At 37.3% G+C, this 26204-nt stretch overlaps 1 protein-coding gene across 1 annotated transcript; it reads right to left on the bottom strand.

The window, feature by feature from the left end:
- Positions 1-3991: 3991 nt before the first annotated feature.
- Positions 3992-16234, bottom strand: LOC113544973 (cytochrome P450 26C1). The gene is made up of 6 exons (XM_034308370.2): positions 16023-16234; positions 12354-12578; positions 10139-10414; positions 9252-9407; positions 7748-8182; positions 3992-7110 (listed from the first exon to the last, which is right to left on the bottom strand). Exons 1-6 carry the CDS (start codon positions 16227-16229, stop codon positions 6733-6735), a joined length of 1677 nt encoding a protein of 558 aa, XP_034164261.1. The 5' UTR covers positions 16230-16234; the 3' UTR covers positions 3992-6732.
- Positions 16235-26204: the final 9970 nt, after the last annotated feature.

Genomic DNA, 26204 nt, shown 5'->3' with positions numbered 1-26204 from the left:
TTGCTTTCAGGCTGTCCACTGGATATGACTGTACCACCTGGTCCTCCAGGAGATCTTACTGGTTCTCCTGCCAACAGGCTCTACCCCCTGAGTCCACCTGCTTATTTTGTCCCTCACACTTTTTCTGATGTGGTCCATGGGTCCTCCTGGACATTACTGCCTCTCCAGATCCTCCACATGCCAATGACTTAATTCTTCCTAGTTGCCCTACATACCCAGACACACGTCCTGGTAGCGTCATGGATTTTGACAGCCAGGGCCCAACCATATGTTTTTCCTGTCTCTGGCTCTGGTGTTGGTTTCAACCCCTGCCACCAGAGACATTCACAAGTTACTTTTTGCAAGTCCGAGTCACGTCTCGTATATCTCAGCTGCAAGTTCAAATAATGTCTCAAATCTTTAGTCATTAATGTAAGCATTTTATTGCACACAGGTAAAACACTACTATATTATTTCTTAGGAATGCACTGCAGTGCACACTGTACAGGACACAATCCTACTTCTGCATTTAATCTCATAAGCTTTCATGCTATATGCAACAAACTAGCATTTACTAACAAGCATATATTGAAAGGATATCAGCAAACCTAAGTCTAGCCTGACAGCTAGCAAATTACTATCCCAGCTAACCAACTTTTCTGGGTGTTGTAGGTGTCTCCCAAAAGTGCTCATGCATACGCTGTGTTCCCCTGATTTCTACTCTCTCTTTACTCAGTCACTGATTTTGCTGCTTTATCACTTTGTTTCTTGTGTTCCTGATTACAAAATAATGCCTCCAGTTTGAGGCCTTAGAATTACAAGGTTCTATTTATCTATCTTTACTTTTAGTATATTAACGTATTTACAGTCTTTATTTACAAAAATATTTGTGGTATCTACTTCTGTCTTGTTGAATTTGCGACTGATGCCCCTTAAAGAAACTTCTTGGATTTCTGTCAGATCCTCCCCACTTTGCAGTTAAACTGTTATTCTGTAATCAGGCACAAACTGTGTTAGTGGTGCCTGAACTTGTAATGGAGCAATGCATCAACTACTAAGGAGGAGCTTAATGGTGCACCAGATTCATTGTTTGAATGTGTACTTGAGGATATACCCAAGTGAAGAGAAGATAGAGAGTCTTAAAAAAATTAACTAGGTTAAATGAATAGAGAGCAAAATGAAACTAAAAGACGAAAGACAAATGGGGATGTGTTTACAACAGTCACTTTAAAGTAAAAACTTGCCCCATGCTAACAGCACAAAGTGTGTGTGTGTGTTTGTGTTTGTGTGTGTATGTGCCTGAGAGTGAGAGAGAGAGTGAGAGAGAGAGTGAGAGAGAGAGTGAGAGAGAGAGTGAGAGAGAGAGTGAGAGAGAGAGTGTGTTTGAGAGAGTGAGTGAGTGTGTGTGTGTGTTTGAGAGAGTGAGTGTGTGTGTTTGAGAGAGTGAGTGAGTGTGTGTGTGTATTTGAGAGAGAGGGAGAGAGAGAACAGAGCTCAAGAGTGCCCTCAACTTTGCCCTCATTTCTTGAACCATACTTTGTGTGTGTGTGTGTTTAGAGCAGGAAACATTGGTGCGAGGTTGTAATTACAGTGCAGACACCAGCTGCTGTTTCTGCATTCCTGCACTCCTGCACACAGACACACACACACACACACACACACACACACACACACACACACATACACACTGATGCTGCCAACAGAGGTCATGACTTACCTTAGACACGCACACACTCTACCTGATCTTTGAGATCAGAGTCTTTGTAGAGAATTTACCATGTTTAAGATTTGTATTAAATCTCTGTATTGTGTATCTATTTTTGTATATCCTGTCTTTATTGGTTATGATGTTTAAGCAAATTATGGCATGTTATCATTTGCATTTACTCATTTTGCAGACACTTTTATACAAATCGGTTTACAAGAAGACCACAGAAGAGTGCTATACCCGCTAGTCATAAAGCCGTCAAGTAAACCATGAGGGACACACATTAACACATTAACTTGGAACAACAGCAATAATGGAGTAATACATGTAACAAAATAGCAAACAGCCTTGTTCCCTCTGCGTTCACATTTTTCATTCATCTTTAGTAAGTAAGCACTTGTATCCTGTAAGTATCCTGTTCAGGGTCATGATGGATCTAAAGCAGGATTATATGCTGGATGGGACACCAGTCCATCACAGGGCACCACTAACACATTCATCCCCAGCAGCAATTTAGAGTCATCAGTCCACTTACTGGGAGCGCATGTGAAAAATAAATAGTAACGGACAGTCGTGTTGTTTAATCCTAAAGGTTTTTTTTTTTTTAAAAAAAGTATTATTTAACAACAAAAAATCATATAAATGTTGCTCCGGTGAAGCTTTTCACATTTATGAAAGTGTTGGTGAAGTAAAGTTTCTCCTTTTTCACAGGACAGTCTTTAAGACGAAAGATTTTCCATTTTCTCAGTAAGATGACAAAGGTTTTTTTTTTTTTTTGTCTTATTAACTTCAAGAGAAGACAAAGAGAGGCGAGTGTAGGAGCGACTTTTCTATAACAACTGATAGCATAAACCAACTCATGTTACATTTGCATTACATTTAACGTTACAATATTAAATGTAACCAAAACAGTTGAAAATTAATTTCTATTTTTGTCAATACATAAAAAATTGTAATTGTTGGCAAATTGCTGTGGTATAAGAGGAATAAAACATATGCTGTTATTGGAAAATAATCAACTTCAGGGTGGTAACACTAGCTCTGCTTCGTGTCGGGCCACATCACACCACCCTGTTCTTGATTATTTTTCTATAACAGCATGACCTCAAGTGTTTTATTCCTTAAATAAAGTGTGCACGCACACAAGCAGAGGTTTAGAAGTTTATGTGAATCTGAAGACTTTCATGTTTCTTTTCCTGCCCTATTTTACATCTCTGTTCTTTTCCCTCCATTGCTACTTCTGCTTTCTATCTATCCATTAACATCAGTTGTTCTTTCTTTCCCTGTCCCCTGTTATCTCTGTCTGCTCTCTACTCCATCTTTCTTCCTTGCATCCTTCACTTTTTCACTCTCTACTTTATAGTCTTTTTTTATTAATCTCTGATCAAACCTTTAAACCTTTTCCACTTTATTTTTCCTCTTTCTCTTACCCCTGTATTATTTCTGATCTCTTTGCAGCTCACTATACTTTTTTCCCCTCGTACAGTTCTAATAAATGGCTGTGTGCCCTCAAGCTGTGTTCTTAAAGTGTGTGCATAAGTGGGTCGGTGTCTGACAAATTCTTTTCTCAGCTTTATGTCTGTACATGTGTGCATCAGTGCGGTGACCCACTTTCTTGCTTTTGGCAAGTCTTGCAAAACATATCTCTAGCTTCACTACAGTCTGGTACATTTTGTCTCTGTGAATGTGGCCAAAAACCGCCTACTTTATTAGAAAGAATCAATTTGATTGACATGGCAGATAACCAACCACAGACATGTCCCCAATATACTTATATACTTCTTATTCTTATACATTCGCCATTATGTGTTTGAACAACTTTTAAAAACAGGATTCAATGACGTTTTTTTCAGTACAGTTACTATATCCTGCTCCAAAAATGTTGTGGTGTTCAAAGGTTTGTTTTCCTGCCGCAAGCCAGCGCTCACAAGTGTGTGTATACACTGAAATGTGGAGAGCCAATCAAATTGCAACTTTCAATATTCTGAAGGTTGGGGCCAGAAAAGTGTACAAAAAACTTCAGTTGCTGTGTGTCCCACAGGAAATTAACTTTTGCCATTTGTGTTGACAAAACTATACGAAACATTCTAGAAGTTCTGCATGTCAACTGAGTTTTAAAATGCCACAAAAATAGAGAAGGTAATTATTTTAACAAGCAAGAGCATTTTATTTAAATATTAGTTCTTTGTGATTTATGCAACCATAGTAAATTAAGTGTAGATATTGATAATGCCCCAAACAGTCCAGCAACTTTATGCATATTGAATAATGGTAATTTGAAGAAAAGCACTGCTTTAGCATAAATAAACCCAGCGCATTTTTATTAACAAGTTTTACTTAGTGGGAGAAACACTGAATGCCAGTCAGCCATAGGCATATTTAGAGCCTATAGAAGATATTAAAGAATACTGAGCAAGTGTCTATGGAGACATGCACAAACATTAGAAGTAACTCACATACAATTATTATTACAAATATACAAAAAAAAAAACCTTGTAAAAGTGCTGCTGGTTTCTCCTTCCCTGTTTTAGACTGATCCTTCTATAAGGACCCTTATTCACAGTTTGCAATCAGAATAAACATAATTAATAGCGTGTTAACTCTGTGTGAAGTGATGCCACATTTCTGTGCATGTTAATGCGGTGAGAAAAGATGCCATACATCAACGTACTATCGTACACATCTGGAATAAACGTAGTTAATTAATAGCATGTTAACACAGTGGGAAATGATACCACATTTCTACGTACTACCGTAAACATCTGGAAGCCAACAAAGACAGACAGCTATTCCATGTTAGTGTAGTAAGCCTAGTAACTACAGATTCTTTTTTTTTTTTTTTTTTTGGTATTTCCTCTACTTAAAAATGCATCATAAATAGAGCTTATTTAAATTCCTACTTCATTTACCAAACAAAACAAAATATTTTGTTTATATGTCACATACACATGAGAGTAAAAACAATATGTGTAATGAAAAGAGTGGTTAGTTTTCCTCTAACAAGCGCTTGGTTAATTAAAAAGAAAAGTTATTCAGACGTTTAAGTACCTTTAAAGCCCAACTCGGACTGGATTAGTTTTACATGAGGAGGTGGGGTAATGTATTGTTGTTACTGGTGTGTAATAATTGGAATTTTAGTCCCATCTGAATCCATCATGTCAGTAAACTGTGTGTGAATGCATCTAGAAAGATAACTCCATCTATTACGTTCTAAAAAATGACCAGTAAAAATAAATGAAGAACAATATTATATAAATGATATTTAAATGAACATGTCAGAGAAGTGATGCTTCTAGGGATTTTAGGCAAGTTATTACATTCCTAGCACAGCCTACATACGTGTTATGGTCATGTGACCTAGTAACGATCAAGCCCTAAAACAAGTGGTTATAATAAAATTCAAAACAATCAGTTTGTGTTAAAATGAGGTGTATATATTAAGTATGGAATGTTTGGCATGATGACTATGCATTCATTTCCCTCTGAAAGTATTGGAACGGCAAGGCCAATTCTTTTGTTTTTGCTATACACCGTAGACATTTGGGTTTGAGATCAAAAGATGAATATGAGAATTAGCAAAGAAATACAGAGATGAGCCACAAAAGTTCTGGAGCCAAGATTAACCTCTACCAAAGTATGGGGAAAGAAGGGATCTGCTCATGATCCAAAACATACAGGCTCATCAGTCAACCCTGGTGGAGGTAGTGTCATGGCTTGGGCTTGCATGGCTACTTCTGGAACAGGCTCACTAATCTTTATTGATGATGTAACTCATGGTGGTAGCAGAACTATGAATTCAGAAGTCTACAGAAACATTCTGTCTGCCGATTTACAGAGAAATGCATCCAGTCTATGGAACGTCATCATGCAGCAAGACAATGACCCAAAACACACTGCCAACACAACAAAGGACTTCATCAGGGGGAAAAAAGTGGAAGGTTTTAGACTGGTGAAGTCAATCACCAGACCTTAACCCAACTGAGCATGCATTTCACCTCCTGAAGGAGAGACTGAAGGGAGAAAGCCACCAAAACAAATGACAACTGAAAGAAGCTGCAGTACAAGCCTGGAAAATCATCACAATAGAAGAAAGCAACAGTTTGATGATGTCAATGAGTCGCAGGCTTGATGCAGTTATTGCAAGCAATGGATATGCAACCAAATATTAAGTGCTATTTACTTTAAGACTATCTGTTCCAATACTTTTGCCCACCTAACAGTTGGGTGGTTGATTAACACATCTAGTAAATATCAGGAAATTAAAGCTGAAATTCTGATCTATCGTCTCATATTCGTCTTTTGATCTCAAACCCAAATGTCTTGTATAAAGCAAAAACAAATGGATTGGCCTTGTCGTTCCAATATTGTCAGAGAGGACTGTATATAGAAAAGACAGGATTGCTTATCCCCTGCAAAATCACAATTGTTACAGACGTCCTCCTTCAGCTATACTTTAACAGACCGTCCGGAAATCTAATCCCACACAAATAGTACTTAAGACTGTCCAACCAAATGACCATGCATTCTTGACAAACTGTATGTAGCACTAGAGGGGTTACAAATCCTAAGCATCTTGAGAAAAGCAGTTCACCACTTCTACAGTCATTGGCTTTAGATGCATATTCCAGGGCCCTTATTTAGCTCAGGGCACACTGAACCATTTCGAGCTTTCCTCTTATTACAGCATCCCTATGTATGGGTTCTGTATAAGCAGCTCCGTTATATCAATATCCAGTCTTTTCTCCCTCAATGATCATGATTCTGCATCTGTCCTTGTTCTCTGTTCGTTTATCTATTTTTCCTTTCTACAAAACTGGGCCTAGACAGGTTAGGCGTTTATTGATTTGCTAGCAGCAGACATCCTCAGTGTTACTGCCTGGACTTTTTGATGACTCTTTTAAGATCAATTCTTTTTGAAATGTACTTCAGCCACCCTTTGTGGGCTGATACTGTTAATGGACTGGTGGAAAAAAACTCCAGTGCAGTTCAAAAATCATGATGTGAACTCATAAATGTAACTGATAAATATGTTTTTTTTTTTTTTTTTATATGTGTGTGGACTCCCTGCGGTTTCTCCCACCCGCGTAATTCCTGTAGTTGAAATGGACATGGAGTCCGTTGACTGGGTGAACGATGGGCACTGTTTGCATGCTGGGATAAGTCTCTGTGGCCAGCGTCCACTCGGCTGTGGCCAACAGCTCCACGCTGAGTGTTTTGAGCACGAGCAGGGCAAGCTCGCGGCCGATGCACCTGCGAACTCCACCACCGAATGGCACATAGCTGAACCGACTGTTCTTGCTCTCGTCCCGATCAGTGGCGAAGCGCTCGGGGTCAAACAGCTCTGGGCTTGTGTAGGCAGCTGAAGTCTCATGTGTGTCACGGATGCTGTACATGACGCTCCAGCCTTTTGGGATCTGATAACCCTGTAGAGAGGAGGAAAGAGGAAGGCAAAATTGGCTGTGACATCAGCTTGTTTACAACAACAAATATTACAGGACTAAATCTAAGACTATTGAATATATGCTCTATGTGAGGAGAGAGAATGCTGAATACTGAATAATCAGTATTCAAGACAATATTGAATGAAATTATAAATTTAAAGAAATTATAAATCTTGAATAGACATCATCTGACATCTGACATCATGGAAATGCTTTGTGGATGGTACACATGTTATGAGGAAAGAAGCTTTATTAGCTATGACAGATATTTTATTGCTTTGAAACTACTGAAGTGACCAAATTAAAGTTTCTAAACAGACAAAGATGAGGAATAATGCCAGAAATCACTGTCATGGATACATCTGAAGTCTGCATTGCATTAATATCAGTTCAAGCCAACATAATTTCCCACAAATTATCCTTCTTTGACCTTAAACATGAAATAAATTTGTCTTTTTGGAGCCTGGTGCATCATGTATATGAACTCCTTATATATTAAGGCTAGAAATGTTAGTCTTTTATTAACTGCTAAGCAAAATGTTTTTATGGAATTACTTTAATTTTATGTACTTCTATATAATCACTTCTTTTCAAAATCTGGATACTTTTGTCTACTCACGTTCAGCTCAAACGTCTGCAGCACTGTCCTGTATCCCCCAGACACTGGTGGTAGAAATCTAAGCAGCTCCTTCACCACACAGTCTAAGTAGCACAGCTGATTGAGTTTCTCCAGACTCAAATATGGGACGTTGATCCACGATCGATGACCTTGTCTGTCAGGGCAGGTTGTTATATCGAGCGGAGGTTTGGATTTAAGACCGGGCCGTGTCATGTCATTTGCGGACTTTTCAGCCTCACTGTTTGAGCATGTGTTGCTGTTTTCATTACAGCATAAGCAACAAGAGCTTGGAGCATCCACAATTAAACCTGCAGCCTCCAGTTCGGCCCTTGCACGCTCTGTGACTTCAGAATGGCGCATCAGCTGAAGTATGAGCGATGTGGACGCGCTCGCTGTGGTGGAGTGTGCGGCGAAAATCAGTTCCACTGCTGTTTCCTGTATGATCAAAAATTTAATCAGTTTAATTCAGACAAAATGATCAATTGCAAATTGCCCAGTAAAATAAGGCCAAAACTAATATTTCCAACAATTTCTTTCCTTTATTAACCGAAGGTGATATTAGTGGCCATCCTATTCACTCCATCTCTTATTTATCTTACTGTGCATACATCTGCCATCAGGAAAATCCCCCAAAATGGTAAAGGATTTTGGGGCTATATTTCCAATGTTGTTTTACTGCTAATATGTGAGTTATTGAGATATTAGTAGTAAGGGAACAAACCATATTGTAGGGATGTAATGCTTAGTCCACACAGATTCCTTAAAGTGGACTTTTATAGTTGTGTCGTTATTTAAATTTTCCAACAAGATATAAAGTGAATATAATGTATTTTTCAGCCTCACTGCTTGGACGTGCAAACAATATTTGGGTACAGTGCGCTACACCACTGAAGCCATTGCAGTGTTGCTTCTGTTGTTCCTTCAGACCATAAAACACTTTTACAGGACTGTTATCAGTTGGTCCAATCATCACAAATATGAGCGAATAAGTAACTTAAATTTCAAGAATGTAGAGAGCAAGCAATGTTCTCTACTTTCTGTAAGGAAAAGAAATAACTAAAATGAAGAAACACTATGTAATGGTCATATTGGCTGCATGCCTTTTCTCTTTGCTCCTCAATCATTTCTGAAAGCCTGCATGAAAGTGAAAATTTCCCACAGGATCCCAGTCCTGATTCACACCATAAACGAAATCGTATCTCTCGCAGACGGAACTCGTTTGGTTGATGCTTTAACCAAAGCGACTTAGAAGTGAGTCTTGCTTAAAGACCAAATAGTGGCAACTGAACAGTGCTGGGAATTGAGCTCCCACTCTTCAGACCAATAGCCCAAAGGCTTCACTACTGAATTTTGAATGATGGTGGCAACGAGGAGCCAGGCAATTTTTCCCTTAAAAACTTAAAAGCATGATGCAGCACAGTGTGTTGTAAGTGAAGATGCATGAACATGTGTGTCACTGGGTCTTCGAGTCAAGTCATAGCATTTTTTTCAATGAATGTTGTACCTTGAGCTCCTGCAAGGTCAGGTTGTAATCGTTTTCCTTCGCAGCGCTCAGTATGTAGTCGAAAGCATCACAGTACTCGTTCGTGTTCTGCTTCTTCAGTTTCTCATTGATGATGTTCTCCATCTCTGCATGCAGAATGTCTCGTGCTTTTTTCCCCTAAGAGGAGAATTCGAAAGGAAACTTATAAGTGGGAAAGTTGTACAAAATGTTTCTTCAGTACATGATGCAGTAGTAGTGCTAGTTCTACTTGGAGCTTCTATACTTGTGACTCACTTTCTGCTGCTGTGGATAGTCCAACATGTTTACCATTATGTCTTTAACTGCACTTCACAAAAACAATTCATGCCCAAGTCTTACCCTTTCTTCAGTGGATATTTCACCTACATACTGTAAATTTATACACAAGATCTCTTGCCTGCCCTATAAAGCCTGTCCTGTGCTCATCCCTGGACTCCTATTCATAATGTGCTCATACTAAACATCCTTTCAACACACTTGGTGCTGTTTGTGTATAGCTGTAGACAAGTGATAGTTTATATTCGCATCTGGTGTCACCTAGAAGAGGATGGGCTCCCTTTTGGGTCTGGTTCCTCTCAAGGTTTGTTTCTTACGTTGTCTCAAAGATTTTCTTTTGCCACTGTTGCTTCTGCCTTACTCATTAGAGAACTAAATCTATATCCAGATTTCTATAAAGCTGCTTTGTGACAATGTCTATTGAACTGAATTTGTAATTAGGTTCATTTAAAGTTGAATAGAACATAAGGGGTAAATAAGCACATTGCTCAGTTTGGTCTATATGCATTTCTACAGCTTGTCTCTAAAACAAAAACATGGGACATGAGAATTGGAAATGAAGCGATGTGATTTATAGAGATGTGTTTTCTCACTTTGCGCAGGCCGCTGAGAGGTGCATCCACAGGCAGAGAGAACAGGTTGTTCATGAGCTGCTCAAAGGTCTTGGAGAGGTGAGTGATGCGCTGCTCATCGAGCTTCAGGCCAAGCAGGACATGCACAGCGATGCGGAACGTGAGTGACCTCGCAGCAGAGTAAACTTCCACAGGGCCAGCCTCAGCACACCACTTACTGATTTCACCCTTCACCACATCCTGAAGGCGCGTCAGATACGTCTCCAGTGCTGCATGGCTGAACATTCTCGCCAGGATCTAAGAAAGAGACTGAATGAATTAAAAAAGGTACATGCAAATCAGTTTAAACTTCAAGTTGTGTTTGTCTGAACGGTTCATTATTTCTAGAAATGTAAAAACATAAGTTATGTGACCTGGCACAAATAAATTCTTTCTCTAATGGAAAACACTCATAATTAAAAATCCTATTTATATTACATGCATGTCCAGTCAGGTCATTTTGATCTTTTATACTAAAGTGTTTAAAATGGCTGGTGTTTATCAAAAGGCTATTTTAATTGCTGTCTTGTTCCCTCCATCACTTATTTACACTCTGATTATGCATATTATACACCTGGCATTAGGAGGATTTCCAAGAATGTATTCCATAATATTCCTTATACAGTATTTCTAATAGCTAAGAACAATGGAAGATACATTATGCCCAAAAGTATGTGGAAAACTGACCACCCCTATGTGCCTCTTCCAAAACCATGGACATTAACATGGACATTAACATGGACACCCTTTCTGCCTCCACTCTTCTGGGAAGGCTTTCCATTAGATTTTGGAGCGTGGCTGTGGGGATTTGTGCTCATTTAGCAACAAGAGCATTAGGGATGTCAGGTATGATGTTGGGTGAGGAGATCTGGGGTGCAGTCAGTGTTCCAGTTCATCCCAAAGGTGTTCAGTGGGGTTGAGGTCAGGGCTCTGTGCAGGACACATGAGTTCTTCCACTCCAACCTTCACACACCATGTCTTCATGGAGCTCGCTTTGTGCACAGGGGCATTGTCATGCTGGAACAGGTTTGAGCCTCTTAGTTCCAGTGAAAGAAAATTGTAATATTACAGCATACAAAGACATTTTATACAGTTTTGTGCTTCCAACTTTGTGGTAACAGTTTGGTGAAGGAACACATATGGGTGTGATGGTCAGGTGTCTGTATACTTTTGGCTATATAGTGTATATTGGACACTTTAAAATGAATGGTTACATATGTTTAGATGATAAATGTAGAAAGATAACCAGGAACAATGAGACATGCATAGGTAAGTAATTAATATAACAGGATTTACACTTTACATATACCTACATACACATGTGCCACCAGTAGGGTCATCAAGAATAGGAAAGATTTTTTGCTTGTGTATTTCCATAAATAATGCAGTTAAGCTATGAAATATTTATTTCAAAATAAATTTGAAAACTGCCATTGATTCTTAAGATGGCCTGGGAAACATTGTTGAGCAGTGAACAGAATGATTACAGCAGGAATATATGCCACATCACACAACAACGTAATAAATAACCAAATACAGTTGTAACTTGGGCACGGTCTTCATCCGTGTAGACATTTAGGCTGTATCATCAACTGATATTATCAAACGAGCTCATTTCATGTTTGGTCATTACCGGTTTAGCTTTTCACTCCAGTTCAAGTAAGTTGGGTCCGAGATCCTCCATGTTGGTCCGTATATTATTATTATTATTATTATTATTATTATTATTATTATTATTATTACAGTGGTGGAAATCACAATCACCCATTATCAAAGTTATATTTATTATTGACTTCTTATAGTTATTAGTCAGTTTATCTGGTCGCTTGTATTGAATGGGTTTAATCCAAACCACAATAACTCAAAAACACGTAGGCCTGTAAAAATAATGTCAACTTGGACTTAATATGTTCTGTTGACGGCAAATTTGGGAAGAAAAAACCTCAGGGGCTCGAATAAATAGTGCTGTATAGGAAATGTTGCATACATTTAACTAATGAGCCTATTGTTGGAATAATTAGGCTATGTTAAAAAAAATTGTGCAGAGGGCGTCTATGAAATTTATTTTACATTTAAAAGGCTCTCTGGGTATAAAAAAGCTTGAGAACCCTTGCTCAAGTTCTCTGGTCAGTTTGTGCTCAGGTTAAAATACTGCTATCAAACATCTCATATTCAATGTCTGGAGTTTTTTGCTTACTTTTCTTTTCTTCTTGTGCAGCTCACCGACGGAGTTGACGAGCGTGTGCGGTCCAAGGATGATGCGCGTGCTCTGTGGCCACTGTGTGCTCACCAGTGTGTGCTCACCGAGCAGGATCTTACGAATGTTTTCAGCGCCAGTCACGCGGATCACGGGTTTCCCCAGGAGGTGAGTCTTAAAGACATTGCCGTGTTTCTCTCGCCTGGAGATGTGAAAGCTGGAACCCTGTGAAACGAAGGGCAGGTGGGAGAGAGAGAGAGACAGAGAGAGAGGCAGAGATGGTGGTGAGAAGAAAATAGAGAGGACTATTTTAATGTTTAAAAATGTAAATGGTATTTCAAATGCTTTTGACAACATGACAAGTGAGAAAGATTTAAAATACTCATCAGAAAGACAGAAAGGTGAAATAAAAAGCTTAGAAATAAAAAGCTAAGTTTTGATGTTCTGTCTGTGTGTTAAGTCTCACCAGACAGATCCAAGCTAAATCTCAAAGGGCTCCCTGTTCCTTAACTACTCCCTAGTTATCCACTACATTTCAAAAACGGGAGCCTTTTGAAATTGAGCTACGGATTCGCCTTGGCAGGGTTCTGTGCCTGGTACTGAGGGGAATTCTGTATTTTACTTTCAGGTCTGCACATGCAGCGAAATAATTTCATGCATGTATTAACAGAGCAGCAGACTGAAGGATAATATTTTTATGCCAGAGATGTGCTAGAACTTTAACTATCACAATAAAATTGAATGGCCTCATACAGCACAACATAACGTAAACAAGTAAAATCCTGGGAGTTTCTTTCAGTAGTGTTAAACCACAGAAGAATTTTAAAGGAGAAAGGTTCTAGATTAGTTGTGACTATTGGACAGTCAGCAGTAATTTAAAGCAGTGTGATGTGTAAAATAAATTCAGCAAAATGCTAAGGAGCTAAACCGATGCTCCTAAACTCTCCAGTAATAATAATCCAAACAGCACTCTCTGGGATCATGACCGCGGGATGATGAAGTGGATCTCATAGCTGAAAACATATGCAGTATTTTAGTACAATAAATAAATCTCTTAGTTGTAACACTAGAAGACTTGATCAGTGCTAGCAGAATGTAAACCTCCTTTATTTTTCAGCATATAAAATAAATAATTAAAAGTGTCAAAGGTGCTAATTCTGTTAAAGAGCCATCTCCATAAGCAACTGCATAAGTAGGCATGATTATAATGGAAATAGAACCTTCTACAACCTTATAATAAACACCATCTCCAAAATTACACCCTATTTACAATATATGTTGCACTGTTTTTTTTTTTTTTTTAATGAAAATTTTGTTCGAAGCATTCTGTAAAATATCACATGCATGCCCAAAAATCCAACAGTAGGTTAGTGTTCAAGTATGCCTCAAGTGGGCGTCAGTATACCTGTAATTTAATTCTGCATTTGTAGAGAGCAGGGAGCATATTTTGGCTACAATAAAATGTCCCAAATGGCACTTTTTGTAACTTCTCTGCCAGTATCGATGAATGGTGAGCCATAAATCTGCACGGCTCATCAAAGTAACCACACACACATTATCCACATTATCCACTCACTCATTTTCCATTCAGAAAGAGAAATTTCAGATCACACAGACTACTACAAATGATGTACCGTATCATATCGAAATCAGCTCTTTAGGTAATCAGTAGTACATGTTTTAATCAATGTTTGTTTTACATAATTTGTAACAATACTGCTGTAATACTGCTCCATGACAAGTTATTGATGAAAGACACTTTAAGAATCTTCATTTTAATATCTTTTTTCTCTATCTTTAATGTTGATGTATCTGCTATAAGTGGTTCTTGCTAATAATTTCTAATAGTTTTAGGTTAGGGACTGCAGCTAAGCCCACACTGACGCAGGCTTTTCCCAAAGGGTGCATTGAAAGTACAAATATGGTGCTCGTGAGCACCGTTTTTGAGATTCATATAGAGAAATGGGACACCTTACAACCTTGTGCAAGTCTGCCATTTAGGAACATGTTGAGGTGCTGTAGTTTGATGGCTAGTCTATTACATCTGATCCAAAACTATGCCACTTATACACCGCTTAAATACGATGCCTTAGTAGGTAGTAGGTGGAATATTAAGAACTATACCACAGCTCTGTTGAATTCTCAAACCTGATTGGTCAGAAGGTGTTTAACTTCTCTATAACAGAAATCTGACAGTGGTGCCAGCTGCAATTCAAATGATAGAATGAGTGCAAAAATATGAACCTAATACGCTATCTAAGTCTAACATTCGTGGAAGGAATGTTCAATGTAAGCAGGTTGTAACGCTCAGTAAGTTTTCCTACACGGGAAGATATTCAGGACAGAGGAGTTCATGTTTTGCAGTTTCTCTGTAACACGACAAGCTGAATTTTTTTTACCTTTTTAAATTCAAGCGATAGGAAAAAAGGACAGGCTGGAGAGGGAATGACTGTTTACAGCTACTATAACGCAGGTGAAACCTTGTCTGACAGATGTTCCACAATATTAAATGCAACAATAAATGGATAAAAGCACTTTTGAGTGGATTTGGTGCCCTTAAATAATACACTGTAATTGTTGGCAATTCGCTGTGGTATAAGAGGAATAAAACACTTCAGGATGTGCTGTTCTTTTAAAATATTTGAATGTGGGGTGGTAACATGGGGTAACAGTGGGGTCTGCATCACACCACCCCATCACTGATTATTTTCCTATAATAGCATGACCCCTTACTTATCCAGTGTACTTGAAACATTGTATCGTATACACACATTTAGTGACTTTATGCTGCCTATTAATAACTTGCACGGTATTGAGACCGACCTGATCTCATGGGAAATTCATAGAAATGTGAACAAGTATGGGCAATGTCCTTCAATCCCGTTCAGTTTTTTCCCAGATGAAGTCATCAGAAAAGGTGCAAATGCTAAACTTATCCAAAACCCAGTCCTAACCTTTGTAACATTTCTCACAAACGGAGTTGTGTAAATCCTTACAAATTTGTATATGTGAGACTGAGACAGTGCACTCTCAGAGAGAGAGAGAGAGAGAGAGAGAGAGAGAGAGAGAGAGAGAGAGAGAGAGAGAGCGCGAGAGAGAGAGAAAAGAAACAAGGGAGGTTATGAACACTTGTATAATTTGGCTTCTGTCCAAAACCACACTAAATTGTGTGCTGGAATAACACCAACATCACACAGTAAAATCCCTACTGTTGAATTAACTCTTAATCAGTGGACCAATAGATCAGTTTAACACTTTAGGTGTTAATGTAACACTTTTTTTTTTTTTTTTTAAATAATAATAAATGTAGGACTATTATATAGTGCACTACATAGACATTTTAGGACATGCACAAATGAGTAAGACCACAAGTGTCAAGGGCACTGATACTGAGGCTGGTGCTCTATTAATAACACTCACTATACCATCAAATTGAGCCAAAACAAGAACATTTAGTAGTCTAGGTGGTGTATTAAGAATAATCCAGAACATCCATCATTTGCATCATTTGCACTAAATTGTGCAATCATAACACAGGTAAAGTTCATCCGAGTTCATCCGGACATCATAAGAGTTCATTTAGGGCTAACTGTTAATTCAGCACTGGCTAGGACTCCAAGCCTCCTCTACATTTTTAGGACATTAGCTTTATTTCCCTTACACGCTTACCTGAAAGAGCCAGTGGAAGGTTTCTCCGATCAGCGGCCAGCCCATGGAGCCCTCCGGCAGCGGGAGCGCGCACGCCGTGTCCCGGGCCGCGCTCCACCTGAGCGCCCAGAGCCGCCGCGACAGCGCGAGCAGCAGCAGCGCCGGAACCACGGAGCGGAGAAGCGCGAGGAGCGCCGACACCAAGCCGCTTTCACTCCCAAACATCATCTCCAACCATAAGAACCGAGCAAAAAAAAATAATAATAATCACTTCTTCCTGGTCAATTTCAGTGGAGTTAAAAAAACAAAACAAAAACAACAACAACAACAAAGCGTCCAGGCTCTTTACAGAAGGTGGATTCCTTTCATCAGAGAGCTAGGATGTAAAAGAAAAAAAAAAAGTTTCATGTTAGTTTTCAGAGAAGGAAATAACCATGCCTGGCACTTTCCGTCTGCTCCAAACGCGCAACACGAAACTGACAGGTATGCCAAATAGTTTTACAAGTTACATGCACTGGCATGTCTTTCATCCGACTTTATAGAGTAGCCTGTGTACAGTTGTAACAGTTGTAACAGGAGGACAGTGCACATGCTAAATATCTGCTCTGCAACTTGAGCATGAACAATCCTATTCACAATCCTGTTCACTGTGCACATGCCTCATGCCACTTCTCACTGCGCAAACCTTCTCACTTTTTCACCTTTCTCATCTTGCTTTTGTCTGGGATATCTCCTTAGACGTGATCATTTGATCTGTTTACTAAAATGCTTTTTTTTTATTTTTATTTTTTATTTTTTTGAAGCATGAGAGGGTGATAGTGTTTTGTAAAATCCTGACAATATGCAAAGTAAACAACCTATTATTCACAGTTAATAGAGTAGACTTTGGCAAACAGATCACATCATTAGGCAATTCATTCATTCAAATAAATTAATTAATTCAGTTTAAACGTTCTTTTAGTTTCTTTGTAAATAAATAATATTCTGAATAAAATTTAAATTTTATAAATTTTATGTACTTCAGCATAAAAACCTACTCTATGCATATTGTAGATATATTTCATTTAATAGCTGTATAGACCAGATAGCAGTATTACACTAACAAATCAGAAGAATATCCAAGAAAAGGCTTTAGTTATTATACATGGCTAGTTAAGAGCATGTCAGACAGCTGTTATATAAAAAAATGCTACAGTTTTGTATAATTGAGGAGAGAAAAGCGATGAGGCTTTTGTCGCAGTTTTATACCGTGAGCTGGACTTCAGAGTGCTGAGATTTCTGTACAGTATGCAGAGCAAATGCAGAACTAAACCAGGCTTAAACAGTGAAAAGCAGCCTATAAAGTAATTAAAAAGGGTTAGACTACTTACCTAAATGTCCCCATAAAAAAACAAACAAAAACATTCCAGTAGTTTTCTTGCAAAAAAGTAAAATGATAATAATACTAGTAATAATAATTAAACAGAAGTAAGCAATATGCGTGTTTTATCTTCCTGCTGAAAGGTGTGCACTCTCCCGGCTATCTCTTCATCCTTTACTGAATATCGACTGATGGAGGAAAGTTTTCCTCTAAACCCTGAAAAGCTCATTGATAAATCATCGGGGATGGGAATAAGTTATAGAGCAGAGAGAAAGAGAGAGAGAGAGAGAATATACAGGTAGCCAATCACAAGCGTTCTCTCTCTCTCTCTCTCTCTCTCTCTCTCTCTCTCTCTCTCTCTCTCTCTCTGTGTGTGTGTGTGTGTGTGTGTGTGCGTGTGTGTGTGTGTGTGCGTGTGTGCATGCATGCGTGCATGCATGCATGCGTGCGAGCGCGTGCGAATCCGTGGAAGAAAAAAAAAAGCAGCATCAAATCCACAAAATAAATGCATAGATTCCCGGCTTTTAATTTTCCAAAGCATTTAATCATTCACTTGCACCAATCGGATAATAAATAAATAAATAAATAAATAAATAAATAAATAAGCTTTTAGGGTAGGCTATTTGAACCATATCCTTTTTAATATTATTTAATATTATTTTCTTATTAATTATGCATGCCATTAGAGCAGTGCAGGTATATGCTATTTATTTATTATATTATGTTTATTATTTTTTTTTTCTATAATATAATAGGCTATTAATGATATTTATTTATTTATTTATTTAAGCAAGCAAGCAAGCAAGCAGAAAGGAAGCATCAAGTTTATTTATTTATTTATTTATTTATTTAAGCAGGAAGGAAGCAGTCTTCTCATTCGGTGCTTTTTTCCCCCGTTAATTTTTATTTTCTGTGAAGGGTTGCTATAGTGTTCAGACTGCTAAAACTGATATAAGACTAAATAAATAAGCTAGAAATATACTTAATAAAAAAAAAAATAAAACGTTAATAAAACTTCTGACTCTGTACCCTAAGAGTTTCAGCAGATTTAAGCCTAAAGTTGTTATATTTAAGGCTCACTGCGTGTAGGCTAAATCACTTACATAGCCTAATTTCTAAACTGAATATCAATATTATTATTATTTTAAAAAGGTGTGACGTTGGCAGTGACGTTAAATATTTGACATTTAATTCATTTAATAGCCTAATAATCAGCTTTCCTCAGTTCTCTTGTAGGCTGCTCTCTCCTTTACTTCCCGTCGTCACCTCACAAACTTTATAACATTTTCTTTCCCCTGAGAGGTAATTTCCTCATTCCCCACCTGTTTTTGTTCACTAAATACCTTTAACCCTTCTTTTTTATTTATTTATATTATTTAAAAACAAATCTTTCTGTTCCTTTGTTTAGGGTTTCTCTTATTAGCGAATTATGCTAAATAACGTCTACATGCTGTTTAAAATGTGTCTCGCGCTCATTAGAGCAAGCGTCTCGCGCTGACTGGGATTTTAAAATGTAACGGTCGTTGTAACGGCTACCTCAGCTGCGCCATGATGGCTGACACACACACACACACACACACACACTGCAGATGTTTTTCACAGAAAAGATTATGTCTTCACTTTTTAAACACGGAGTAATTACACTATATAAAGGCTAGGAAAGAACTAAGACTCTGAAGTTGTAGATTTAACACTTTGTAAGTGATTCGAGGTTGAAATTGTATGAACTTGTTTGTTCCTTGGTAACACTATTAATATATATTTAATACACATGCTATAGGTCTATAAAAAGTACCTAAGTTATATAAGTGTATAGAAATCCTGTGCCAATTCCACTATATTGTCTTGTTTCTGTTGTGACAATCACGGGAAAAGTGAAAGGAGATAAATAATTAAGTTTAATCTTGTAAGTGTAATGTATTTACTGCGATATGAGCTAATAAGTTTTATCTTCCAATTCGCTGATTATAATATCATGTTATTCTACCCAACTGTTCTGTTATTTAAATACACAAGTTCTTTGCTTTATGAAGGGTCAGTCAGTTAAAGTATTCCAGACTTTATCATTTATAAATTAAAATAAGCTCCAATGATTATCACTAATATCAGGTTGAGTTTATGAATAATAAGCATTTATCATGATGTGGTAAACTCCAGTAAAGGTAAAGTAAAGTAATGCATGATGAAATGAGAGCTATGTTGTGTTATTCTCAATCTTTTTCCTTTCTATATATTTCTCACTCACTCACTCACACATGCATTAGACCACCAGCATGACATAACCTTCTTTACATACCTCAATAACAGCCATCAGTTAGCAAAAGCAGTAAAACCACTAACCACATGGCAGATTCATCCAACAATACAGGAGCTGACAAACCAAATGCTAAAAACACCACATCCATCTAACAACCTGCAATTTAATGAAAGAAAAACATGACAGCACATTACACAGTCATATCCTGCTAGAAACACACCAGCCAACGCTTAAGGTTCAATAAATCTGGCAACTTTAGTATATCAGACATTTTCTAAATGTCACTTTTGTAGGGCTGTCAAGTTTTTGTGCTGTTCCAAGTGCATATTTCTGTTGCACTTCTAAATGTTCCTGCAATGTTGTTGCAACATTTTAGTTGTAGAAATGTTAACACAAACATTTCCCTAATGTTGTTGTCTTTCTGAGAATTTTCACTTGTTCAGAATGTTATTTTTGTTTTGAATGTAATCATCATAATCATCTTTTAAGTCTAATCATCTTAGAACCTGCTGATATGTCTTGATAATGTTATCTCTTATCTGGTCATTGTTTCTTACAGCTATATTGATAGAAAATCCAACAAAGTGGTTCTCATTTGTTAGAATGAATTTCTATGAATATTGTTTCAAGAGATTGTTCATGGACTTGGTTTCAAGACTTGAATCAGATCACAGAAAGATCTAGGTTTTAGGATTTTTCAGTGTTATCTTGGATCAGCTCAGAAACACGGCCTCTGGGCCGTGTGTGTGGGTGTGTGTTGCTTCTTTGAAAGCACTTGTTCCGAGGAAAGAATAAGATGTCCGGAGTGTAAACAGAGGCTTAGGAAGGCTAGTTTGAATCCTGGATTAGTGGTTGTGACTAATCCATTAGGATGACCTTTTGACCTCTTCTCTTCTCTTCTTTATTTTATTCTCAGTTCCTCATCTGCTCTTCGCATCACCCTTCTTCTGTCTTCTCCTATTGAAAAAAGTGTACTAGTGAAGTGAGAACATGACTAAAAGAGAGAGGAAAAAAGATTGAGACAGCTAAGAAAGAGAAAGGTCTCAAAAAAAAGAAGACTGAGAGAATTCAGAGAGGCATTCCCCATCTAAGGTGTTTGGCAAATCCCGTTATTAATTTTAATAGCCGAGACTCAGGATACCAGAGGAAGCTCCCACCTCTGGCTGCATGTGTGGGCACGCTACGCCGCCAAACACTTACAGAGACGCCCCCCATACACACACACACACACACACACACACACACACCAAGAGTTGCAGGCAGAATTTTAGGACTTCATGTGTTAACATCAATCAGCAGGTTTATTTTTCTACTTTTCTACTCTTATTCCTTAATTTTTACTTTGGTGGTTTTCTGTGTCTGTATAGACTTGACAACTGTCTAATCAAAGAATCATCCTATATGTTTTAACCCACTGTCTCGGAGTTGACAGAACTCAGACCACATCATACGAAAAAAGCAAATGAGCAAGAAATAGTGTCTAAAATTTATTTTAATTAAGCAGTTCCATCAAAGCAGTCCCACTTTCCATTGACTCCTCGATATAAATTCGCTGCAGGGGGTAACGTTGCGTTTCTGATGCTTCATGCTGCATCAGGGTCACTTTGATCAGTGTATGAAATCACATGCACCTGAAGGATCATTTTACTTCTGCAGTCTTGGAATATCCCTAAAATGCCCGCTGAAAATGTTCAGGCCTGTTTCTCCATTTTTTTAGACTATTAATCACGCCACTGTTTGGTGGATGGGCAGATCCTAAAGTTTCCTTTAAGGTTGATGAGAAAACTCTCAGCTACAGCGCAGACTCTTTTATTAAGTAAGCAATAAAACACTTTGGGCCATGGGGAAAATAATCCACGATGGGGTAGTGTGTGGTTTTATCACTTAGAAGTTTAGTATTTACCAATAACAGCATGCCCTGAAATGTTTTATTTGTCCTATACCATTTGCCAATGATTGCAAATTTGAATTTATGAAAGCATAATATGTTTTGCCTTTTTTTTAATTTTTATAGTTACATTTAATGTTATGGAACCTCTGCAAGACAAGTTCCTCTTATCACTTATGGTATAGCAGCTAGCTGTAACACAGCTGAATTAGCTGTTAATATGGAAATGATAAAGTAGGAGTGCATTAATGCAAGCCTCTAATTTGAATTACATCCTGGACTCTTGTTAGAGCTGCTGTTATAGAAAAATTATCCTTCTGACCAATCAGATTTGAGAATTCAACAGTGAAGTGGTATGAATATAAATCTGTAATAGGTTAATTAAATGTGTGTAATGTGTGTACTACTGTATGCCACCAGTACACCAGCTGAACTGATTTGACTCATACATAAACACATTGATATGGAAAGATTGGGGAAAACCATACAATGTGTCTTGTGGTTTACACACACACACACACACAGTTGTAAGCAGTCACCCTATCCCTCTCCCTCTAACCCCTCATCACTCATCAATTGCAGATCACAGCTCGTAGAAGCAGCGGCGGGGTCAGAGCGAAAGTGTTCACCTGGCTGAAAGAACAGAGGGACACACACATCCATCAGCAGAGCAATACACACTTCCTGTTTGAGGTGAAGACAAGGTTGAAGTCCGGTTAGTCCTTTGGCTTAAAGCCAAATGGTTCTTATTGAAGTTGTTCTAACAAAAACAATGTCAAGTCATTGAGAATGGTGGAAAAAAAATGCTTTACACTAAAAAAAAAAGCTAAAAGTTTGTAAGTTGTTTTGGATAAAAGTGTAAAATCCAATACATGTAACGTAGTAGCTACACAATAGTATGCTGACTAATTAGCAGTTATAAAGATAGCAAGATACATTAATTGTCATCTACCTATTGTGTTATGTTTACACTGAAAAAAAAATGGAAGAAGTGGCGGGTCAGATTGAAGAGAACATATTATGTATAGTTTACATAAGAATATTAAGTTTCTTGTCAAAATGTGATTTAATTGCTTATACTAAATGTAATTTAAATTTTCTAATATTAAATTTTCAAGGAGTTTCTAATTAGTAGATTTAATTATGTAGAGTAAGTGTGATCAGTTCATGTAGTATTAATGTGATCCAATTACGTTATAAAATCTTGCGAGGATGTTGGTGCTGACCAGAAGAAATAAATATAGTATTAAATTAACGTGATTAAAGCATGTGCAGTTGTATAGTGTCTCATGACACCAGGGACTCGGGTCCGATCTGATCCATAAACAAATTGTGTTAATGTAAATCAGTTCAATCATGCCGAACCATTATATGCATTTGAATTAATTAAATTCAAATAGCTTTTTTTCAGAGTACTTTACATTGTATTTACATACGAAGTTATTCAACTGTTACGTTTTTGCCACCGTAACATGGTATGGACGGTTAGAATTAAAAACTAAAGAGAAGTTTTGTTGATATGAATCCTTCTTATGTTTGGGACAGTTCTTAGAAAGGCTTACATTCTAGTAAGCATGTTATCTAGAATGAATTTGGGCATTTAGGACAGAGCCATAAGCACTGACTTAGGGATAATATGGAAATGATTATAGAGGAAGTCCTGACTGACCTGGAAGCAAGACTAGCTTCAGACCATCTCTCATTAAACCTGGACCACCACTCCAACACGCACGCACTCACGCACTCGTCTCATGGACGTCCTGCTTTGATAATGCTGGTCTTTCCCTCCTCCTAAGCACTGCCTATCATCACTCAGTGTGTGTGCTGGGGTGGGGTGGAGGGGTCACTTAGATGAGAGAAGGACATAGCGTTTCGAGGGGGAACATACTTACCCCCTTGGGGTATTGTGAAGGTTCTTAGGTGTGTGCATATGTGAGCTTGTGTAGGTGTGTGTGTGTGTGTGTGTGTGTTTCAAGAGGCTTTAGCAGCGCCCAGTCACCCATCTCATTTCCTTATCTGTCAGAGGGCCATGTCGCCCGGCGGGTATCAGGTTCTGTTCTGGTGACGCCTCATGACCTCAGACGCTGACCCCTGAGGCCTTCGCTTCCTCTGAGGAGAAAAAAAGAAAAACCCTTAAAACAATACAGCAATTCAACATGTTTAAATTAATTAAAACCTATACATGATACATGAGGTATATTATACATAATAGCTCGATTCCTAGCAATAACATGAGTAACATCATACAAATTGTCCAAATTTCCAAATTATTTATCATACAGTAGGATTGAAAGGTTGAGTAACCTTTTTAGTTAATTAAAAATGAATGTTATTTTGCCAAAATATTATTTCTCAAGATTCTCTAACACTTTAATTTAAGGTTTGGAAGTAAACTATTTAGAAGCAAATAATACATAGTTTAGTACTAAAAGATTATGTCAAAATATCTGTTAATTTATTAGGTATGGGATGAAACACTTGGGGCATGCTGTTATGGGAAAATAATCAAGGATGGGAATCACAGTTACTGTTACCACCATACTGTTTTTCTTTTTACACCACGGCAATTTATCAACTTTAAGATTTTTTTTTGTTTAATAACAAAGCATCATTTATAGTTTATCCATTTATAGTTACATTTAATGTTGTGGAAAGTCCATGAAACATCATAGCGTGTTATAGCAGCTATAAACAGTCATTCCCTCACCAGCCTCTCTTTTTTCTCTGTCTTGAAGTTAGTAAGACAAAAAAAACAGCATGTCGTGTTACCGAGAAACCGCAAAGCCGACATGTGGATCATTACGACTTTCCCGTGTCAGAATGCTTAAAGTTACAGCATTGCCTTTAACTTTTACAAAGCACTGACACTGGAGACTCCTTCCCTGAATGTTAAATTAATTCTCCTCTTAGAAAACTTCACCATATCAACAACTACAGACATTTTAAATCTGTTTATGTGAAGTGTCCACTGTACATGTGCCTGTGTACAGTGTTACTATAGAAATAACGTATTAAAGTGAATGATCTTAAAAGCAAATATTTGAAAGATCAGCAGGGATTTACTTGGCTTGAGCTCTAAACCTTTTTTTAAAAAAATACAATATAACAAAAATAAAGGTTTTAACCTGATACATTTTAAATAGTGTATTAATATTTAGGTATTATTAAAAATAATTACAAAAATAGAATAGTTAACAATACCAATTAAATCAATAACAATAGTTATTACACAATAACTATTCATTAGTCAATCATTAACTAATCATTAATGAGATTCCATTATTCTTTACTAATACAAGTTTTTTTTTAAAAAGTGTGGTGACTAACATTGTTAAGCAATGAAAAAAGTCCTAGTGAATTATTTGGTCACATATTATTCATATGATTCATTGTAACATGGATTTTCGGTAACTAATAGGAAAGGAATGTAGTTATCAGAGTAAGGAATACAAGTCTGGACCCCTGAAAGGAAGTTTAAGGAGTTAACACGGAGTTTGAGCGTATATGTTACCATTTAAATCAATATGCTGTATGGTGTCCCAAAAATGTTATGAAACAAAACCGATCATGTATAAAACTAAATCATTGTAAGCTCAAATTATTTTCATTCCCAAACCAGAATATCACCTTTCCAATAAGAAGTATCAAATAAGAGCAATGTTATAATGTTGGTGGATGTAGAAATGGATACAGAATTGTGCATCCAACAATAACAACCATTGTAATTAATTATACTATAGTTTAGTATCATAACTGACATAGATTGAACAAAATCAATTTCTCCAGTAAGAAAGAATGAAAATTCATGCTTAATGTTTAAACGGTGTGTGCTATTCTAACACACACTATATATAATCTACAGCAGTATATTTACTCACCATTTAAAAATATTTACCATATATATATTCAGAAGATTCTACAAAGGCCAATACCACAAATGAAGTAAATTTGAATTATTTACTTAATTATGATTTATTAGCTTCAGGATCTCCAAATGTTGCTTCTTGTTGCATTATGAAGTGAAGTTACTAATTTTAGCATTATCAAAGCTTAAATAGTCCGAGTTTATCTCAGTTTCAGGTTAGTTTAGTCGAGTTTTATATGAGTAAATTTTGCAGAAGATTGGAGACTCTGTATTGTCACCAGGTATGAATGATTGTGTGAATATGTGTGTGTGTGTGTGTGTGTGTGTGCGCGTACAGTGTCCTGAGATTGACTGGCGTTCCAGCCAGGGTATATTCCCGATCTTGCCTTCCCGGGAAAGCAGTTACTAAAGATCAATGAATGAATACATTAAAATGTAAAACAATAAAATTAGAAAACACTTTATTTTGTAAGATAGATATATGTAAGATAGAACACAAAGTCTGAAGTGTGGATTTCACATTAAATGGAGGAGTTTCTCCATGAAAGCTAAATGTGTTCCCACAGAGTGTGCTCACTTCCTGTTTAATTATATTGGGCTTCTTGTATTGTAAATCCAAGAATCAATTATAAATACTGTACAGTAGGGCTGCACGATATTGTTGTAACTTATAACTTGTTAAATTATGCGATATGTGGTGTGATAATGCTATAAGTGTGTAAAATCTATTTTAATTATATTTATGTATATATTTATACATTTAAAAACTGAAAATGACATAACCAACGTACATGTTTCATGGTCTTTTGAGGAGAAGAAAGCATTCTCTGTTA

The sequence above is a fragment of the Pangasianodon hypophthalmus genome, chromosome 10, assembly GCF_027358585.1.
Source record: "Pangasianodon hypophthalmus isolate fPanHyp1 chromosome 10, fPanHyp1.pri, whole genome shotgun sequence".
NCBI classification, from domain to species: domain Eukaryota; kingdom Metazoa; phylum Chordata; class Actinopteri; order Siluriformes; family Pangasiidae; genus Pangasianodon; species Pangasianodon hypophthalmus.
This window is presented reverse-complemented; position numbering and strand designations above follow the sequence as displayed.